The 21,283-nt window shown below is 56.8% G+C and overlaps 1 protein-coding gene across 1 annotated transcript; it reads left to right on the forward strand.

Annotated features, from left to right (window-relative positions):
* Nucleotides 1–16,512: 16,512 nt before the first annotated feature.
* Nucleotides 16,513–17,742, forward strand: MESP1 (mesoderm posterior bHLH transcription factor 1). The gene is made up of 2 exons (XM_028122072.2): nucleotides 16,513–17,223; nucleotides 17,533–17,742. The coding sequence occupies exons 1-2, from the start codon at nucleotides 16,513–16,515 to the stop codon at nucleotides 17,605–17,607; spliced, it is 786 nt and encodes a 261-aa protein (XP_027977873.1). The 3' UTR covers nucleotides 17,608–17,742.
* The last annotated feature ends 3,541 nt before the right edge of the window (nucleotides 17,743–21,283 follow it).

A 21,283-nucleotide genomic window follows, 5' to 3' on the forward strand; every position in this document is an offset into this window, starting at 1 on the left:
CTGAACTCCGAGGCTAAGGGCCAAATGAGGGCCAGGGGCTGTAGAGTTCTGGCCACAGAGCTGGAGAGGTCACCACTGAGCCTTGAACCATGAGTAGGACTTGGTTAAGGAGAGAGGCAGGTAGGGAGAATTCTGGCCATGGAAACTGCTTAAGGAAAGGCCTGGCAGTGGGACTTGCTGAGGGGCTTCTGGAACAGTGCACAGGGGTGCTGATGTGGAGAGCTGGAGCGCAGCTTGGCTGGGGCCAGGCTAAGAAGTTGGATGGCCAGATGGAGCAGAAGTGTGACCAAAAAAAGAAAAAGCAGGCAATCAGTAACAAAAGTTCAACATGATGATGTTTCTGGATTCTGGGATAGATTGGCCTGTATCAGCTTGAAGTAATAAATAATGACCTTGTAGTATTTGTGGCCGCTCCTAAAAACAAACATTTAGTCACACAAATTACATAAATACATTCTCTTTGGCAGCAGTGGGAACATTACAGGTAAACCTGAGGTCCTTCAGCAAAGAGCAGCTCTTAGGTTGTTATGTGCCCCGCCTCGCCGGGCCCACACGCTCACCTGGATGTATGTAAATGAGGGAACATTGCGGCCTGTTTGTAAGTTGTTTTTTTTTAAAAAGGTTTTATTTATTTGAGAGAGCACAAAAGCACATGAGTGGGGGGGACAAAGGAAGAGGGAGAAGTAGACTCCCCACTGAGCATGGAGCCTGACGGAAGTGTGGCGGGGAGGGAGAGGGAGAACGCCAAGCAGGCTCCGCGTCCAACACCAAGCATGACGAGGGGCTCGATATCATGACCCTGAGATCATGACCTGAGCCGAAATCAAGATGTCGGACGCTTAACCGACTGCCCCACCCGGGTGCCCTGTCACTTGCTTTGTTTCATTCAACAGCATGTCTTAGAGCACTCCCCGTCAGGAGATGTTGAGCTGACTCGTAGAGGGTCACGGGTGACTTAAATGGATGAACATTTAAACATTATACGAACATTAGAGCAGATCATTTTAACTGGAAAAAAAATGGCAGGAGGTGCAGACAAACCTTCAGTGAGGAGATGACCTCACTTTCTGCTCAGGACTTATTTTTTATTTACTTTTATTTATTTGACATAGAGACAGAGAGCATAAGCAAGGGGAGCAGCAGAGGGAGAGGGAGAAGCTGGCTTCCCGCTGAGCAGGGAGCCTGATGTGGAGCTCCATCCCAGGACCCCGAGATCATGACGTGAGCCAAAGGCAGACGCTTAACCAACTGAGCCACCCAGGCGCCCTTCAGGACTCATTTTTTAAAATACCAGAGAAAATATGCCCAAGTCACCACTTTAGCATGATGATGAAGGAATAATTGGCATTGAACCATGTCGTCAGGGCAACCCCTGTTTAGTTTATTCTAGCTGCCGTGAATGAGGAGAGGAAATTTCTTATTTGTCCACAGCACAAAAAGAAGGTAACTCAACCATGGCCTTGAATCCAAATAGGCTTTCTCTGGAAAGAAGCAGGAGGTTATGCAAGTATTTCATGACTTGAAAGGATTTTTTTTTTTTTTAAGATTGTATTTATTTGACAGAGAGAGCGAGAGCAGGAACACAAGTAGGGGGAATGTGAGAGGGAGAAGCAGGCCTCCCGCCGAGCAGGAAGCCCGATGCGGGGCTCGATCCCAGGACCCTGGGATCATGACCTGAGCGGAAGGCAGATGCCTAACGACAGCCACCCAGGCGCCCCCATGACTTGAAAGGATTTACACCAAGTTAAAAAAATTTTTTTCCCCTAAGCGTGGTGGGACTTAGAAAACAATCAATCCTGCACTTTTTAGGTTGAACTCATGGCTGTACTGGCTAGGAATTGATTTACGTGTAATTGACATTTGTAAACAGAATCCATCTGGTTTCTTGTATGTTTCTTGATCTGGATTCTGAACTTCAGATTAATGTGCTGTTGATATTAAGTTTTTTTTTTTTAAGATTTTATTTATCAGAGAGAGCGAGAGCACAAGCAGGGGGAACAGCAGGCAGAGAGAGAAGCAGACTCCCCGCTGGGCAAGGAGTCCCCTGATGCGGGACTCGATCCCAGGACTCTGGGATCATGACCTGAGCCAAAGGCAGACGCTTAGCCCATTGAGCCACCCAGGCGTCCCGATATTTGAGTTTTCTGACTCACCCCTTTTAACTGTTTTAACTGTTCTATGGTATTATAGCATGTGTACCCCAGTCAAGCCCTTACTGATGTATCTTTAGTGTGTGTTTAGTTTTTGCCAAATAGCACTGCCTTGTGCACAGGCAGATAGACCTGGAGAGGTGGAATGGCCTTGCAATCTCCAGGAAGGGTCCGAAAATCCAGAATTAGAGCCAGCCTGGAGGGGTTTCCTATGAAAGGACTTGGTGAATAATGGGAGTTCACCACCAGCACAGAGCCCTGCTTACTCTCCTTTCCTCTCCAGGATAGCCTGGCCTCCTGTCTTGGTTTGGGCTAGCCCCAGAGCCCAGGCCTCAGACTGACTGGGATGACAGAGCATAATTTTGGGAAGGTGGGGCCCTGGCTCTTCACCAGGCCTCTCAGCCAGGCTCTGGAAGCACAGGGACACACTGTCTACCATCCCCGTTCACCAGGGTGGGGGAGCCGAAGTGGATCCTCCCATTGGGCCTCCACTTAGCACAGGGAGGTAGTGTCACTTGATGGTGAAGAGGCTGGGCTATGGAATCAGACTGACCTGGGTTTAGATCCCAGTTCCACCCCTTCTAAGCCGTGAGGACTTGGGCTACTTACTCAGCATCTGTTTTCTCACCTGTAAAGTGAAGGGTTCTGATTTCCAGGGTGATTATTGGGGTAAGTAAGGATGATGCATGTCATGGTGCTTAGCACAGAGCCTACATTTATAAGTCTTATAGTAAGTTCAGGGGCAGCAGAATGAAGTAGGTAAAGGACTAGGTTGGGGTGTGGGTAAGGGGGCGGCTGGTCTCTTAGTCTTGGCCCTAGAAGAAGGTGATTCCTTCCATTCCTGAGATTCCAGCACCAGGCCTAGCGCATCCTGCCCGAGCCCCCTCCTCCACCTGCGGCCCTTTTCCTCTGTGGACCCAGCACAGGGGTCATCCTCAGCAGGGCACACCCGCCCCTGGCCTGTGGCAGGGGCCACCACAGCTACAGCGCAGAGGGGACAGGAGAGCTCAGATGCCTGGAGCTAGAACCGAGCCCACCAGCCCAGCCAAGGCTATAGGAAATGGAAGATCTCAACCTGCCTCTCCTGGTGGGCTGGGTCCTGGCCCAGGTGCTGGTCCAGCTTGCCTCTGGCACCCTCAAGCATTCCTCCCTCTATGTGGGAAGCCCCAGGTGCTTGGTGAACAAGCCGGGTCTGGGCCCTGCCCCACGGGCGGCTCTCCTCTCTTCCTCATCCCAACTCCCCTGTTAAAGGGAGGGACGGTTACAGCTCTATGCTCTTGGACAAGGTGATTAACTTCTGGGCCTCGCAGGCTCCTGGCGGGCTCGCCCGCTCCTTCCTGTGATGGGAGGAGGTGGTGGTTAGGTCAGGGAAACATGGTCCATAGAATGTTCACGAGTCTGGCAGACCCTTCTAGTTGCACACACAGCATCAGTTACAGCCTCTGTTCTTACATCTTTTTTTAATAATTGGACTGTATTATTGTGGGTGGCAATATGCCCAGCTAGAAAACACATCCCAGCCTCTCTTGCTCACAGAATGGCTATTGAGATAGTAACAGAAATATTGGATGGGGCTTCTAGGAAAGCTCTTTGAGGCAGAGAGGTACGCTCCCATGTTTTTCTACCCCCTTATATTTTCTTCCTGGAAAATGTGATGGCTGGAGCTCCAGCAACCATTTGGTGACACTGAAGCAGTCCCAAGGACAGAAGTCATCCGCTGAGGATGATGGAGCAGACAGAAGCCTGAGGCATTGATGACAACATGGAAGCACCATACCAGCTCAGGACTGTCTGTCCCTGAATTTCTTTAATGTGAGAGAAAACAAATTACCCGTTTGCATAAGTCATTGACATTTGGGTGTGTTTGAGCAGCCACACATAATTCCTGTCCATGTAATAAAGAAGTGCCAGGGTATCCTTGTCAACAAATAGGGCCATGTGAGCTGGATGACAGTTGAGTGAGTTCATAACGGATTTGATGTTCCCACAGATGAGCGGATGGGTGTTCACCTGAAGGAAGGTCACGGTGATGGTGCCACCAGCTCTATTCCCAGCCTCGTCAAGGGCATTGTTTTGATCTTGAATGAAGATATGAATTGATCTAATTTGGGGTATGGTCCAGATGCAGCAAGTGAATTGGATAACAGCCAGGATCACAGAGAAGCTGACAGGCTCGAACAGCCTACCAGATCTACTAAGTCGGGATCAACAGAGCTCCACGTAATCTCCCTCTTAGTTCAGGGTCAGGTGGCATGTAACTGGCAGCACGCGTGAAAAACAAAGGTGATCCCATTTGCGAGAAATGGGGTCTTCAACCAAGGAGGTGACTGTCTCTTATTCCCTCTGCAGGATGGGCCTTTGCCAGAGTAAGTGGTCACATGTGGGGGCCACCATTCATGATGAAAGGAAACAGGCCCCAGCCAAGGACAGCAAGGTTAGTGACAGCTTCAAGCCAGGTCACCGGAGAAATAGTCGAAGGACTCGGGGATGTTTTGTTCACAAAACAAAAACTTTGGGGTAGGATGGTTGCCTCCAGGCGTCTAGAAGGAAATACTCCAGGAAGACCAAAGAACTTCCTAAGATCAGTAGGGATGTCTGATGAGGGAGTGAGTGGCCTGTTTGTGGAGGTGATGAAGAAGAGGCCAGATGCGTACACACTAGGCACAGGCGGGAGCTGGAGTGGATGGCTGTGCCTGACTCTACCTATGCTGACAAGCCCCCTAAAACGAGGGGTTTGACGACCCCTCAGGTACAATCAGAGCTGAGGCCAAGAATCAGGGAGAGGGTGGGGCGGCCTCAGGGCTCTGGGCTCTGCGAGGGCGAGGAGCCACAGGGGCCCCTTCAGGCTGTCTTGGACCAGGCTGGGGCTGCACCCTGAGGCCTCCCAGGTGCCTCAGCACCCCTGACACTCTCACCCCTGTTCTCTGTGCCTGAAGCCCTGGCTCAGCTGGGCCTCCTCATGTGTAGGCGGGAGCCATCAGGTCACCGTGCCCTTGGCTCGGCTTGCCAGTGCGGCCCCAGTCGGGTGCCAGTGATCCTTTCATACAGGTGAGGAGACTCATCCTCCCCTATCGACTTCCCTGGACTTTGCCCCAGGCCAGCAGTCAGATGAGAAGGGGCAGAGAGGCCCAGGTTGGACCCTGACCGTGCTCAGTCAGCTCTGGCCCTGCGAGAGGCTGCGGGAGGCCAGTGACTGTGGCCCAGCCTGCTCCTGGTGACTTAGCACAGGCCCCACCGTCTGTTCGCCCCCGGCCCCACTCCTGGAAGACCTCCACCTGCTGTTTCTCCCTGGACAGGCCCAAGGACCTGGAGCCAGGTGAAGGCCTGGCCTCTGCCCTCTAGGTCGTCTTTGCCTCCCCCCGGCTCCCTGCCAGGCCCTAGGGGTGGCCAGGCTGTGGGAATGTGGGAGGGAAGGAGAGGCAGGGTGCACGGGGGCTGCAGCGGCGTGTGGTATTCTCATTACCAGGGAGCAGTAAGGGCCAGCCCAGCCTCCCCCTTGGCCACTGTGGCTGCCTTCACACCTCCTCTCTGCCTGTTGACACAAGGCCACCTCCCCCAGGGCAGAAGGTGTCGACTTGGGAACGAGGGTGTTCGGGGGCCTCCAAAACAGTCCAGCAGCAGGTCCTCTCAGAAAGCCCTTCTGGGGTGGGGGTGGGAGGCTGCAGGTCCCCACCCTGGGAGGCCTGTGTCCCGGGGATGGGGAGGGGGGGCGACGGAGTGGGGGGAGGACGGGAGCCCCGAGTCCACCTGCCCAGTTAGTCCCCTCTCCTGGCTCTGGGGGCTGGTGCTTGACAAGGCCCTGCCTGGCAGAGTGCCATCAGTGTCACCAGGAGGCCCAGAGACCGAAGCCACCAAGGCAGGGTCACCCTGACAGGGCCTCATGACTGCCCAGTCTTCTGAGCACTTCTAGACTCTGCAGTGCCCAACACTGTGCCGGCAGTAACCGCGTCAGTGCTCAGACCCCATGATCCAGCCCATGGTTCGCCCTGCGTTAGATGGGCCAGGCCCAGAGAAGTCGGTTCCTTGGCCTTCATTCCCCAGAGTCAGGATTCAGACCCACAGAGGCCAGGAACCACACCACGGGGAAGCTGCCCCGGGCCGAGGGGAGGCTCCGGGGAGGCACGAGGGACGAGGGACGAGCCCTCTGGGACTTCAGAACTTGGAGAGGGGGAAAGAGAGCTTCTGAGTCTGCGGTGACCTGGTGTGCGGGGAGCCCAGGACCACAGAGGGGCACGACCCGGCCACGTGATCAGGGCAGGTCCCGGGCGGAAGCGGGGGGACCCGGAGTTGTGGGTATTCTCCAAGCGGAGGTGCGGCCGTCCTGGCAGAGGGACGAGGTGGGAGCCCAGGTACGGGAGCAGGCAGCCCGGCACCGGTCTGGGGAGTGCCGGTGGGCTGGGGTCCGACTGGAGGGGTGGCCGAGGCTGTGGGCTAGCAAGCAGGAGGAGGCAGGGGTTGGAAAGCCTACCGGGTGAGGAGTTTGGACTCTCAGGGAGGGAGGCAGTGAGAGCCACAGACATTCTGAGGAAGGAGGGGGCCGGAGGGTGAGGAGCTGGAGGCAGGAAGCGTGAGGAGACCACAGTCACACGTGTGAGCGCTGGCAGGGGCTGGGCGTGGGCCGAGGAGTCAAGGCCGAGAATGTGGACACGGGCAGGAGGGACATGGCCCCTGTGGGCTGGGAGAGGCACAGGAGGGGCTGGGGCCACAGGCATCTGGGGAGCTGCCCAGCCGGCCAGGGCCACGCAGGTGGACCCGCCGCTCTTCCTCCAACAAGGAGGCTGGTGTGGGAGGGCCTGCAGAGGCCCCAGGACTGCCTGGGCTCCATCCCTTGAGCCTCTGTCTCCTCATCTATGAAATGGGTGTCCTTGCTGGGAGGATTAGCTGGAGCATCATGTGTTCAGCATGTGGGCCTCCAGCAGTCTTGCCTGTCTGCCCTGCTGGAGAGAGGTGCCCACCTGTGCTCCTGCAGCTCTCAGGAAGGACAGAGGGGGAGTGGTGCGCACTCCTGCGGCCCAGGCTCCTGGCCCCAGAAGCCACGCGGGGGCTTGGGCTCACCTGCTGGAATGCAAACAAGTTTGAGGTGGTTCTGCAAAGTGTTTTTCCTCTCCCCCTCCCTGCCCTCCTTTTCTTTCTCTTATTTTAATTATCAAAGCAGTGCATGCTCATTACAGGAAAGTGAAAAAATGTAGACAATCAGAAGGAATTTTAAATGCCCCTGGTTCCATCCACCCAGAGAGAACCAGGTTAACACCGGGTTGGCACTGGGTTAGCACATATCCCTGCATCCTAAGCTTCTCCAGGCAGCCCCGCAAATACACAAGCATAGAGGTAGAGGCATCAAGAGGGAGCATGTCCAGGGTGTTTTCTGTTTGTTTTTTGTTTCTTGTTTTTCCATTTCTTGAAGTTTCTGGTATATATGTTTTCTCTCTTTTTTTTTTTTAAGACTTTATTTTAGAGAGTGTGCGTGTACATGGGGGGAGGGGCAGAGGGAGAGGGAGAGAGCACCTCAGGCAGATTCCCTGCCGAGCCGGGACACAGGGGCTCCGATCTCACAACCCTGAGATCATGACCTGAGCCGAAATCAAGAGGACGCTCAACCGACTGAGCCACCCAGGCGCCCAGCTTTACTGAGAGAGAATTCACACATCATGTGTTCACCGGTGTAAAGGGTACAGTTCAGTAGTTTCGTATATTGCATTAAAAAACTGTTGTAAGGGGCACCCGGGTGGCTCAGTCGTTAAGCGCTTGTCTGCCTTCGGCTCAGGTCATGATCCCAGGGTCCTGGGATCGAGTCCCGCATCAGGTTCCCTGCTCCGCGGGAAGCCTGCCTCTCCCTCTACCACTCCCGCTGCTTGTGTTCCCTCTCTCGCTGTGTCTCTCTCTGTCAAATAAATAAATAAAATCTTAAAAAAAAACTGTTGTAAAATATATATAAGAAAATTTGCCATCTTAACCATTTTTAAGTGGCGTTAATTTCATCCACAGTGTTATGTAGCTATCACTTCTTTCCACAGCTTTCCATCACCTTGAGCAGAAGCACTGTACTGTACCCATTAAGCAGTAACTCCTTTTACCCTCCACCCCTGGTGACCTCTCTGCTGTGTCCCGTCTCTGCGAATCTGCCTCTTCCAGGTGCCTCGTGACACGGAATCACACAGCGTGCGCTCTGTATATGGCCTACTTCATAATGCCCTCAGGGTTCGTCCACGACTTCATTCCTTTCTGTGGTTGATAAATATTCCGGTGTACGCGTAGACCACATTCTGTTTATCCATTCCTCTGTTCTAGAACCTGCTTTCAAGTTCTTTGGGTATGAAAAGAGCATATTGTTTTGTGACCAACTTTTCTCGTGAATGTATTAACATTCCCCATATCAGTAGATGTATTTTTTTTTTTTTTTAAGATTTTACTTATTTGAGAGAGAGTGTGTGTCCATGAGCAATGTCAGGGGAAAAACAGAGGGGGAGAGAGAGAATCTCCAGCAGACTCCCCACTGAGCGTGGAGCCCAATACGGGGCTCAGTCTCATGATCCTGAGATCATGACCTGAGCCGAAATCAAGAGTCAAACGGCCAAGGGGCTGAGGCACGCAGGTGCCCCATCAGTAGATGTATTTGTGCAATGAGATGCTTAGAGCACGCCTGGTTCTCCATGATGTGGTGGCAGTTTTGGTAATAAGTTCTCTAATACACACTGAGGTGCCTTACGGCTTTTCCGCATAGCGACATCCTTATACCTAGATTTTTTAAAGTTATTTTTAAGTTGCACATGTACTATATGAATGCAAACTCCTTTTGAAAAATTTAAACATTACAGATGAGATTAAAGTCTCCCTGGGGGCACCTGGGTGGCTCAGTCAGTTAAGTGTCGGCCTTCGGCTCAGGTCATGATCCCAGGGTCCTTGGATCGAGCCCCGCATCTGGCTCCCTGTTCAGCAGGGAGTCTGCTTGTCCCCCTCCCTTTGCTCGTGTGCACTCTGTCTCTCTCTCTCTCAAATAAATAAATAAAATCTTGGGAAAAAAAAGTCTCCCTTGACCACTTCCCAGAACCCAGACTTGCCCCCCACCACACACACACACCAAGTAAGTCCTGGGACGTTGTTAGAAATTACATGAGGGCCGTGAGACCCTTTCTGCACACATACATGCATGTGTACAGTGGACCCTTGTAATATGCATGGTATCACTGGATGCCTTTCTGTGTGGGGCTTGTGTTCCAGATCTGTGTTCTCTTTGTTCGTGCATCTATCAGTGGTGTGCTGCTGAACAGATTTTTTTGCAACTTGGTTCCACCACTCAGCAGTATGTCTTCACGTGTGCCTTTAATCTTTTCTAACCAGAATGAATTCCCATCAGGGAAACTGCTGGGCAGAGGGTGCGCGGAGGCTGTTCTGAAGTTGCAGGCCAGCCTTGGGGAGCCCTGGAGGTGGGCTGTCGAGGCTCACCTGGTTTGGGGTGCCCTAGCTATCCTGGCTGCCTGCACCATGTCAGGCGCTATGTGCACACTCCCATGGCCGGGGCTGGGGCACGATCTCCAAGGGTGAAGAAACTCACTTGGCTCAGGCCAGGGGCTGGATCTTGGATTTCTCTTGGTGGGGGAACCTCTAGAACTGAGGTTTGAGTTCATCCTTTTGCAAATAACCAGGCCTGACCCCGTAAGACCCTTCTCCTGGATGATTTTGTATCTGGTCAATTTAAGCTCTGTCCCCCTAGATGTTCTCCCCTGTGTTCGGGGACATCCCTGGCCCCCAGCCTCTGGCAAAGAATCCTCTGCCCAAAGGCTTCTCACTCCCCCACGTCCCAGCCAGGCGTTCCAGCTCAGTCCTAGGAGCCCCCACTCTGCTTTTTATCGGGCCTGAAGTCAGATAGCTCTGGGGCGCCCTCCTTCCCCTGCTCCCTCTGCCCTTGGAGTTGGCTGAGGGCCTGAGCCACCCACTGCCCTGGCAGGGGGCTCATCACTGTCTTGGCACCTCACCGGGCTATTGTGAGCAGTCAGCACAGGCAGGGGTGGTGTTACAAGGAGCCCACAAGCTGTGCACCCTGCCTGGAGGAAGCTCCACCTTGTGCTTTCTGCAGGGACTGGTATCGGATGTGTCTTAAGTTGGCAGCTGAGCTGGACCTGCATATCCTTACCAGGGGCTAGGCAAGGGCACAGAGCCCAAGGCATCCCCTGTCTAGAGTTTCCATCATCTTGGGGTCTTTTTTCAACCTTTGCTCCCAGGAGTGCATAGGGAAGGTCAGGGCCCCAGGGACCCCTGCTTGGGCCCTACCTCCTGACCCCTTCCCCTTCTCCTCATTCCTCTGGGCTCTATCTTGTGCTGCTTCTCTGCACACAGGTGCATGTTTTTCCCAGTGGACAGATGAGCACACAGGGCTCCAGCAACGACAGGTGGCCTGTCCAGGAGTCACACAGCCCATCACTCTGGCACTGAGCTGGCTTCACCCACTTTTTTTTTTTTTTTTAAGAAAAGAAGCTAGTTTCGTGTTTTTTTTTTAGGAGTCAGTGGAGTCCCGTAATGGGCCCCAGGGGCAAAGGTCGGCCCAGGGTAAGGCAAGTCCAGGAGGAGGCCCAGCCTGCCCCCTGACAGCCCTGGGGCTCAGAACAGGTGGTGAGCCTGGCATGGTTTGCTACTGGGCTGCAGGCCCGGCTCATGTGGGAACGTGGAAGAGTGAACCTGTGCCCCCTCAGCTGTCCCCGAGGTTACACAGGCCCAGCAGCCCGCCGGGCCAACCCTCAGTGAGGCAGGAGTCCTGCCTGTGCCGGACAGCAGTTTGCAGTCATGGAAAGTAAACTGAGGGGGCTGCACTCCCCAAGCAGCGTGAGAAAGCACGGCGACGTAGGTCGGGCAGCCTTTATCCCCTAAATGGAAGCCTCTGCGCCACAGCCCACACCTGGCAGCATAGAAGGGAGGCGAGGCCAGAACAAAAGCTTCCCATGGCCCTCCGCAGGCAAGAACGGGGTCAGTGGGAGCAAGGGCTGATGTTGCGTGGCTTCACCCACTTCTGAAGCTAGCCCCTACATCTCCGGTGCCTGGTGCCCACCACCCCACCCCACCCAGGCCCTAGCCCTAGAACAAAGGCCCCGGACTTGGAGGTTGGTGTGCCCTGCTCAGATCGCTGAACCCCGGGTGGCTGGGCAGTGCCCCCTGCTGGTGGTGGCTGGGAATTCGTGGACACTGGTCCACACTGGCTGACCTAGGGGTCCACCCTCTGGCCTGAGATGGGAGCCTTCCAACAAGGCATACAATCTCCCAAAACATCTCAGCAGGCGGTCGGGAGTTCTGGGCTCCATTTTACAGTTGGAGAAACCAAGGTGCCATGTGACAGGTTCCCCCAGCTTCACGTTCGCATGCCTGCATCTCGGCTTTGGGCAGGTTCAGCTCCTTAACCCCTTTATGCCTTGGTTTCCCCACATTACACTATAAAGCTTAGATCTTCCTCCACCTACCCAGATGATGCAAAGGAGTGTAAATGCGACTCCCCTAAGAGAGAGGCGCTATCTGCGTACCCCGCATTCTCACCCCCCCCTTCCAGAACTGCAGAGATTCTGCATTTCCCCTGGAGCCTTCCCTGGAATCTGCCAAATCTCTCTCCTGTCTTCCCACCCCCTCCCTCCTCATCACCCCTCTGCCTCCTGTGACTTCCACTGGCTGTGCATCCAGCTGATCCATGACCAAGATAATCAGATTACCTTGGGTCCAGAATAATCTATTCCATATGGCTTGCCAACTTAGAGGCTCCGGGAGCTAAAGGTGTGAGGAAAGGGGGTGATCTTAGTTGGAAAGGGCTCCCTGGGAGCCTCGGGGGCCTTAGCTGGGAAGCTGCTGGGGAAGGAGGGAGGTGGAGGAGAAGTCAGGGGCCTTCCTGCTGAGCCCCCTGACTGCTCTGGGGCTCCAGGTGGCCACAGCCTCATCCGTCTGTGACCCATGGGGGCTTAGGAGCCATGCTGGGGGGCTGCGCACTCCCCATGCTTTTTCCACTCTCTGGATTGAGGGGTGGTTACTATAGGGCACTGCTTCTCGAAAGTGGCCAAGTTTCATAATTCTGGGGCAACTGTACCTTTCACACCCAAATTCTCCAGCTCTGTCCCCCAGGGGCTCTGGTGCAGCAGGTCCAGGGTGGGTGTGGAAACCTTCTATCTCCACGGGTCCCTGGGACTTGTGACAAGGTCTTGTGGGTGCTCGAGGACTCCGGGGGAGTCTCCCCCACACTGGCACCCTCACTCTTGGGGCAGCCTTCAGGAGGAAAGGAGCCCCCCCCTGTCTTCCAGAGGAGATAGGACAGCTGGTGGGGAGGACAGAACACAGGCTTTGACCCAGGCAGAGGCAAACGGGCCCCAGCTCTGCCCCTGTTTGCCACGTGACGCGGGACAACCTCTCGACACCTCCATTCCCTCATCTGCAAAGGGAGGCAGTGACACCCACATCACGGCAGGGCAGGGAGCTGTGACCCAGCCATGCCCCCAACACAGTGCTAGGCCCAAGTGACAGTAGCAACCATGACCACGATGGTGGCCCAAAGCTCAGGCCACGCAGGATGATCTCCTTATAATGTCAGCACAGTAAGTCTAACTACCTCGTGGCACAGGAGCAGAAGCTGGGGCCCAGAGATGGGGAGCGAGTTCCCCACGTGACACGGGTGGCACCTGGCAGGATGGAGATTCGCTTCTAACCCCCACTGGCCACACTCCAGAGGGGTGTCCTGGGCTGTGTCAAGGTGGCAGCTTGTTCCCAACAGTCCCTCCCCTGGAAGGGCCTGCCTCTCGGGCTGGGGCTGGGGTGTGGTGGGATGATCCCGGCCCGTAGGGGACACCTCAGTGAGGAGCCTCCCGGGAGATGCGCCTGCAGATGCTCAGCAGGCCTGCGGCAGAGGAGCTTCTTCCCTCCCCTGGGGCCCCTGGCTCCGGCGGGGACAGGGATTAGGGGCTACAAGGGGAGTATTGACATAGCACCTTTGATTAGCACTCCCGTGTCAGAAGGCCCCGCCGGGAAATGAGAGCAGGGAGGCTGGGAGGCGGGAGCGGGGGCCCGCGTGCAGGGCCCAGGCCTGGCCGGTGGAGCTGGCTGGCTCCTGGTGGGAAGGCTGAGCCCAAGGCCCCGGCCCAAGAGGAGGCTGCCCTGTCCCGCCCGCCCCCACGCCAGCCAACGGCCCCAGCTGAGCTCTCACCTCTGCGCAGTGGGGCTGCCCCCAGGCCTCATTTCCCAGCCTTACACGTTGGCAGGCGCAGGCAGGCTCGGGCCAGGGGGCAGAAGCCACTGGCTCCGGCACTTGTCAAAACACGGGCCCCAGAGGTGTGAAGGCCTCACCGCCGCGGGAGGGCGTGCGGGCCCTGCTGCCCGGAGAACTCATTAACTGGGGCAGCTCCCAGATGAGCCCATAGGAGGAGCTGGTGATAAGATCAAAGGTGAGAGGTGGGGGGGGCCGGGGCGGGGGGGGGGGGGGTAAGGGAAAAGGCAACTGGCAGGAGGCCGTACAGCCCAGGCTCCGGGCTGGGAGGGGTCCCTCCTCTGCCCCCACTGGCTTTGGCCTTTGCACACACTGGGCCCGGACACCCCCCCGGGGGGGCAGCAGGAGAGGAAGGGACTCCCAGGCGGCAGCCTTTAGGACCGAGGCCTCCAAGGTTGGGGCGGGGTGGAAACCTGCCATCTGCCCTGCCTCTCTCATGCCCTTTTTGGGGGCTCTTTGCCTCCACACTCGCCTGGGGGGCTTCTTAGCCCTCCCTCGGCCTGACACCAGAGATCCTACTGTCACATGCACTTGTCCACCGTGTCTCTCCTGCTCCAGGCCTCTCGGCTGCTCCCGCACAAGGGCCCAAGGGATGTCAGATCTTAGGTCCCAGACGCGCGAATCCTCAGGAGCCAGAGCTGTGTTTTTAGGATAAACAGTCTGCCTCCCACACATATGGCCTGTTGTCCAAAACATGTCTAGTTGATTTTGTACCGCATAAGATGAAGAGTCATTTCAAGGACAAACCAGTCCCGGCAGTTTCCCCTGGACAGGGAACTGCAGGCCTCAGAGGCAGGATGGTAATGAACTTCGTTAGACCCTCCGTGCTTGTTGAGCCGTGGACTTTCTAGCCGTGTGCACGTACTGGATTTTCAAAGAGATGACAGTGAAGCAAGAGGGTGGCTGATTGCCTAGGCGTTTTTGGTCGTTCTGAGTTTTCTCAATGATTAGCTGCAAAGTGGAAATCCGAATCGTGGGAATTGGAGGGATTTTTTGACATTCAAAAGGTTGGAAGCAGAGTGCCCAGAGCCCTTGCAAATCCCACCCCTCCTGCCTGACCAGTCTGTACTCTGCACCCCCTCCCACCTGAGTGCGCGATATGCTCTACCATTTGCCAACTATTAGTCCCCTTGGGTCCAATGGCATTGAAGGGGCCCAGCGGCTGGGCTGCAATGCCAGGTTCTTGGCTTGGATCTGGGGTCCCAGGAAGGCATCCCTTGACCAGGGTCCAAAAGGGGCAGACCCCACTGACAGCTTCAGGCTGAGGAGGGCCCTCCTGGAGCAGGCTCTCCTTGGGAATAGATGGGTCTATGGCACGGGCCCAGGGAATGGGCTCCTCCCCTTCTCCCCGAGGCTGGGTTGGCACTACCTCTCCTGGATGCGACCACGGGCATAAGAATTCTGGGACTGCTGGGACAGACTGCAGGGGAAGGGGGTACAGAAGGTGCTAGAAGAGGCCAAGGGCAGAAGATAAAATGAGGGGAGGAGGTGGTGGTGGGCAGAGATACCCAGGAGAAGGTACCAAGTCACTTGGCCACCTCTGCCACAGACCAGCTCACTGATCAGTCTCACTGGGCTGGAAGCCATGGGGGATGGGAAACATACCCCTCCCACTGAAAGATGTGTAAGATAATACTTCTCTTAAAGACATGATGCTAGACACCAGGTACTTCGCAGTCTAGGAGGACAGACGTGCACAAAGTAGCTATTACGACAAGGTGCAAACTCAAAACACCTGAGGGGTCAGGCAAGGCAGCATAGGTTCTCTTGAGATTTCCTACCTAGACAATCATATTGTCTATAAATGGAGACAGTTTTATTTTTCCTTTCCAATCTGTATGCCTTTTATTTCTCTTTTGTTATTGCACAAGCTAGGCCCTCCAGGACAATGTTGAGTAGGCCAGGGTAGGAGGGGACATCCTTGCCTTGTTCTCAGTATTAGGGGAAAGCATTCAGTCTCTCACTGTTGAGTATATTAGCCGTGGGTTCTTTGTAGATGCCTTTTATCAGGTTGAGAAAGTTCTCTTCTATCAGCTAGTTGGCTGAGAATTTTTATCATGAAGGGGTATGAATTTTGTTAAATGCTTTTTCTGTGTCACGTCCACTCACATTTCAATGTTCGAGTCCTCTATACCTGCCCCAAAGTGGCGGAATACCAGCCTGAGGCCAGTGGTGGCAGCTTGTGGCAGCAGGCCAAGCCCTTGATCCTGCCAGGCTGAGGGTGTCCTGAAGGGCATCAGGCTTCCCCTCCCTCAGCTCAGATGGTCCAGCAACTTGACCAGATTTGACCAGCTTGTTGGACTTGCCTGGGAAAGCTTCCTCATAGTGCCCCTACCTCCCACGACCACCACCACCAGGTGGGCCACGTCCAGGAGGAAAAATGGATTACTGTTCCTCTCACTTCTAGCCGGGATCAGGGCCGACTCAGGGTCCCCGCCCTACCGATTCTTTTTTTTTTTAAATATTTTATTTATTTGACAGAGAGAGAGAGACACGGCGAGAGAGGGAACACAAGCAGGGGGAGTGGGAGAGGGAGAAGCAGGCTTCCCTCTGAGCAGGGAGCCCAATGCAGGGCTCGATCCCAGGACAGTGGGATCATGACCTGAGTCAAAGGCAGGCAGCCGCTTAACACTGAGCCACCCAGGTGCCCCCCCCCCCCCCCCCCCCGCCAACCTACCGATTCTATAGACCTGGCTGCAGCATGCCCCAAGGTTCCCATTGTACAAACTGGGAACGAATTTGCAAGAGAACGTTAAGAATCTGCATAAGGTCCCAACAGGTGAAGGCAGCCCCAAACCTAGGTCCTATACTTCCAGTTCCCTGACCGCGCTTCCTTTAACCTGCTGAGCTGGCCCAACACGCCAGGCAGCTCGGGCCACTGGGCGCAGGCAAGAGGCCCGAGCGGCTGGGTCAGGTGCCCATGCGAGGGCCCAGGTGGGCCCAACCTGGGGCAGCCATCGGCCCGCACCTTCAGCACCCCCCTCCCGCCCCCGTTGGTTCAAAGGGTCAGGCCCCGCCCCCTCCAGGTCCCGAGCCCGCTTTGAAGTGCTGATGCGGCCTGGAAGGGGCCACTTCACACCTCGGGGCTCGGGATAAAGCGGTCGCCGGTCGCCGGCCCCCAGACGCGCCACCGCCGCCATGGCCCAGTCCCTGTGCCCGCCGCTCTCCGAGTCCTGGCTCCTCTCCCCGGGTTGGGGCCCGGCTCGGCCTCCGCTGCCCTCCGACAGGGACTGCAGCTGCTCCCCCGCCTCGTCCCCGCACTCCTGGGGCAGCGTCCCGGCCGGCAGCCCCGAGCCGAGCCCCGGGCGGCCCGGCGCGCACGCGGCCCCCCGAGCCCGGAGCGCTGGCAGGCGCGGCGCCCGCGGCAGCCGCCTGGGCTCCGGGCAGCGGCAGAGCGCCAGCGAGCGCGAGAAGCTGCGCATGCGCACGCTCGCCCGCGCCCTGCACGAGCTGCGCCGCTTTCTGCCGCCGTCCGTGGCGCCCGCCGGCCAGAGCCTCACCAAGATCGAGACGCTGCGCCTGGCCATCCGCTACATCGGCCACCTGTCGGCCGTGCTGGGCCTCAGCGAGGAGAGCCTGCAGCAGCGGCGGCGGCGGCGGCGCAGCGACGCGGCGGCGGCGCCTCGGGGCTGCCCGCTCTGCCCCGACGGCGGCCCCGCGCAGGCGCAGGCGCAGGTGCAGGCGCGCGCCCCGGGCGTGGGCTCTGCCGCCGGCGCCGCAGCGTCGTGGGGGTCCCCGCCGGCCTGTCCCGGAGCGCTAGCGGCGCCCGAGCCTCGAGACCCGCCGGTGCTTTACGACGAGGCAGCGTGTCCGGAATCGCTGGCAATGGAGCTGAGCCCCTCGTCTCCGGTTAGTACCTCCTTCCCGCGCAGGACGCCCTCCCGGCGCTGTCGTGTGTGGTGCTACCTGCTGTCCCCGTCCCCAGCGTGCAGCTCCCCCTGCGGCACCCCCACCGGCAGCCTGGCCCGGGCTGCATGCTATCCGGAGCAGCGTAACTGGTGTGCCTGGGGCGCTCAAGCGGGGAGCGGAGGGGGAGGACACGCAAGGGACAGGGTCCTGTTCTCCGCCAAAGGTCCCCTGAGAGTGGAGCCCATGAGCGCGGACACCCACCCTCAGCAGCCAACGCGGACGATAACTCTGTTCCCTCTCTCTCCGCAGCTCTTTCCTGGCGACGTGCTGGCCCTGCTGGAGACCTGGATGCCCCTTTCGCCCCTGGAGTGGCCGCCGGCCTGAATAGTTGTAGTGACGACGTACAACTGGCGCCCTGTCTGTGAGCATCGAGGCCTTTTTGGCCTCGGCACCTTCAAAACGGCCCCTCTCCAGACTCCTTTCCTGGGAGGGGGCCCCTGTGATACTGGCATATGCATTCCTGAGAGCGAGGGCCTGTCCCCACCCAGGGCGGCCCTTCTCAGCCCCTCCCGCAATGGAGGGACCCATAGATAGATCCTCGGAGGCTGGCAGGGGGTGCCTGCCTAGTATGTATTTATTTATTTGTGAATAAACTGTGCTGGTGTCATTGACCGTTTCTTCTTCCTCTACATGGGCGCAAAGCTCCCCCCCCCCACACACAAAGAAGAACCTAGGAGAGGGCGCCTGGGTGGCTCAGTCTTTAGGCGTCTGCCTTCGGCTCAGGTTATGATCTCAGGGTCCTGGGATCGAGTCCCGCATCGGGCTCCCTGTTCGGCGGGGAGCCTGCTTCTCCCTCTGCCTCTCTCTCTCTCTCTCTCTTATGAATAAATAAATAAAATCTTAAAAAACAAAAAACCTAGGAGAATCAAGAGGGTCTCTTGTCTTCAGCCCTCAAAGCACACAGGCTCACGCCCTTTCCTCCTTGCCCCAGCCCTGGCTTAGCATCTCCTGTTCCGGGAAGGTCAGCCTGGAAGGGGGGAGGTGCTGCATATAAGGACGTGGTAGCAGGTGGAGTCTGTCCATATTTTCTTTGAACCTGGTGGGATCTGGGTAAACCTAAGTGTCTCTGTAGAAAATACATTTCTGTTAGTACTTACTATGCATCAGGTCCTTTATACATTTTATACCCAAATAACCATGTTACAGAAGAATAAACCAAGGATTGGCACTTAAGCCCTGATATGAATTCATATCAGGGTAGGGTCTCAGGGGACACCAGCTACCAAGGGCTTATTTCACGTGTCCCAAGCCTTTTCTCCCCTTGTGCTAGAGCATCATGGCCTGGACCTTAGGATTTTCTCATCTCCCTTCACTCTGGTTTCTCTCCCAAGTGGTTTAGGGACATAAACTAACATCTGTGAGTCAGTCCCGGGTTCATGTAACTGTGAGCTCCCAGCAGCCTAGCTAGGGTGAAGAGGCTCATGGAGGTCGCATCCAGATCCACAGCTGCCCTGGAACCACACTCCTGTCTACACTTCAGGGACACGTTGTATGGGGAAGAAGAAAGCCTTGACCCTGAAGGAGCCTGGCCTCGCTCAAGGGGGCTGGGAAGCAGTCAGGCCTTGGGGGAAAGGTGAGGTGGGGCTGGTGGATGTAGCCTCTGCCCAAAGGCCCTCTGTGGATGGATACCAAGTTCTTCCCTCTCCCTCAAGCATCTGAAATACGGGGCCTTGGTATTTATTTTTTATAAGAGCTTTATTGAGATACAGTTTATGTACAACAAAATTCGACTTTATAATTCAGTGGTTTTAGTGTATTCATAGAGTTATGCACTCATCACCACTGTCTAAATTGAGAACTTTTGTTTGTTTGTTTTTTAAGATTTTGACAGCACGAACGGGGGAGCTGCAGAGAGGGAGAAGCAGGCTCCCCAGTGAGCAGGGAATCCTACGCGGGGCTCGATCCCAGGACCCCGGGATCATGACCTGAGCTGAAGGCAGAAGCTTAACGGACTGAGCCACCCAGGTGCCCCTAAATTGAGAACATTTTCATCACCCCCAAAAGAAACACCGCGCCCATTAGCAGGCACTACCCCATTATCCCATTCCCCCCACCCCCAACCCAGCACACTCGGCTCCTTTCCCCATAGATCTGCCTGTTCTGGACATTCTGAATGAATGGAATCCCACAGCAGGAGGCCGTTTGGGTCTGGCTTCTTTCACCTGTCACAACATCTCCAGGGTTTATCCGCGTGGTCTCCTGCGTCAGTACTTCTGACTGCCCAGTGATACTCCATTGCATGGACATGCCCCGGCTTATCTGTTTAGCCCTGGATACTGAGAGGTTTGTTTTGAGACCACCTCAGAGATCATTTGCGGGTGACTCAGAGCGGGCCGGCGACACTGCTGTGTCATTCAGGCGGCCAGGCGCACCCTGGCCAGCATTTGGCCCCGGAGAGTGGGATCCAAAAGCAGAGGCCCTGCAGGGGGGCAGACCTCACACCTCCACTGACCACCCCCTTTCCCACACCTCCCCTCCCATCTTGCTTTCCCCTCCCAGGACCCTAACCGGAGCAGAGTGGGAAGTCCTTTCCAGGGGCCTAGCCAATTTAGAAAATCTGTTTGCATGGCAAAGGCCCTGTGGTTTAGGATGGGGAATTAAAGTTATTAGCAAGTCTTTTCACAGATAAGTGGGGCTCATTGGCCAGCGCCCTCCCCTGGGGCGAGCCTCGCCTCCCTCTCTCGGAGCCGGGAGCGGCCCAGTGTTTATTAGCGCCTGGGTGTGAATTTTCATTAACACGTCTCTGCTAATAGGACAGAGGACCGGGGATGGGAAGGGGTCTCCTCGCACCGCTCCTGCGCCTGCGCCCCCTTGCTGGGCCAGCGCCCCCGCACCCAGAGGAAAGCCCGTGTAGCGGTTCCGAGGCACTGGGGCGGCCAGCAGCTTCCAGGTAGGCGAGAGCTTGTGCTCTCTCGGTTCTCCGCCAACCAGCCTGGGAAGGCGGCCCGCTGGTGGGGCTGTGTTAAGGATGGGAACGTGGAGCGAGGAGAGGCTAACGAACGCGCCCGGGCAGACGGTCAGGGGCAGCGTTGGATGCGGACCCGACGGGAGTGCAGCTTCCCCGGGGTGCACACACAGCTGAACACCAGCCTGTCTCCAGGACGAGGACGAGGGTACTGGGTGGCGCCCCCCCCCCACCCGCCCCGGGCCCTGGCCGGGGGTGGGGGCGCGCGCCTGCCGGGAGGCGGGAGCCAGAGGCCGGCCTCAGCACGGGCCCGGGTCAGAACCCTGCCCCGGCACAGGCCCACGGAGCGGCTCCCGCCAGCCAGGCTCGGTGGTAAGGGCTTTAAATTCAGCGCCTGACCTCAGGTCCTTTGAGCCCGGGAGCCGCAGGGGAGGTGGGCAGGTGTGTGGGCTTAGGCCTCTTTTACACAGCGGGACACGGAGCACAGAACACGGGGAATTGTTCACAGAGCTAGTGCCTGGCCGTCGGGGCGGGGACAACGGTGGGTGGCCGTTGACACATCGGGCCCTGGCAGGCGCGTGCGTGCGTGCGTGCGTTGGGAGGTGCAGAAGGAGGCCCCTCACGCTCCTAGGCCACCCGTGCTATTGCTAGCAGGGAAGCTGCTTCTGCTTGCTGAGCAGGGATGTTGCTCCCGCTGCGAGGGTTGCACTGTGTGGGTTCTGATGCCGAGGGGCCGCGTCCTAAGGAGGGGCAGCTAAGCTGATGGTTTTATAGCCAAGACATTTACTCAAGGACAAGCTACATGGGTCACCGAATGAACCCCGGGGGGAGGAAGAGGGCAGTGGTCACGGGTTGTCTGTCGGCGCATGGGAGGGCATAGGACTGAGGCTGGGCCCGGCCTTGTGTGCCTCGCTGCTGCGTCTGGAGGAGGCTGAGCCCCGGTGTCCCTCTGGCCACGTGTTGCTAAATAAAGAGGGCCGTCTGAGGGGCACACTGATGCGCCAGGCTTCTGAAACAGCCTGTAGCTGGAGAACCAGGGTAGCACAAGGCTGGGGAGGGCCGCTAGGCCGAACTGCAAAGTCCCTGCTTATCCCA

The sequence above is a fragment of the Eumetopias jubatus genome, unplaced genomic scaffold, assembly GCF_037043125.1.
Source record: "Eumetopias jubatus isolate StellerSeaLion01/CBP00866 unplaced genomic scaffold, mEumJub1_p1.0 scaffold_7, whole genome shotgun sequence".
NCBI classification, from domain to species: Eukaryota; Metazoa; Chordata; class Mammalia; order Carnivora; family Otariidae; genus Eumetopias; species Eumetopias jubatus.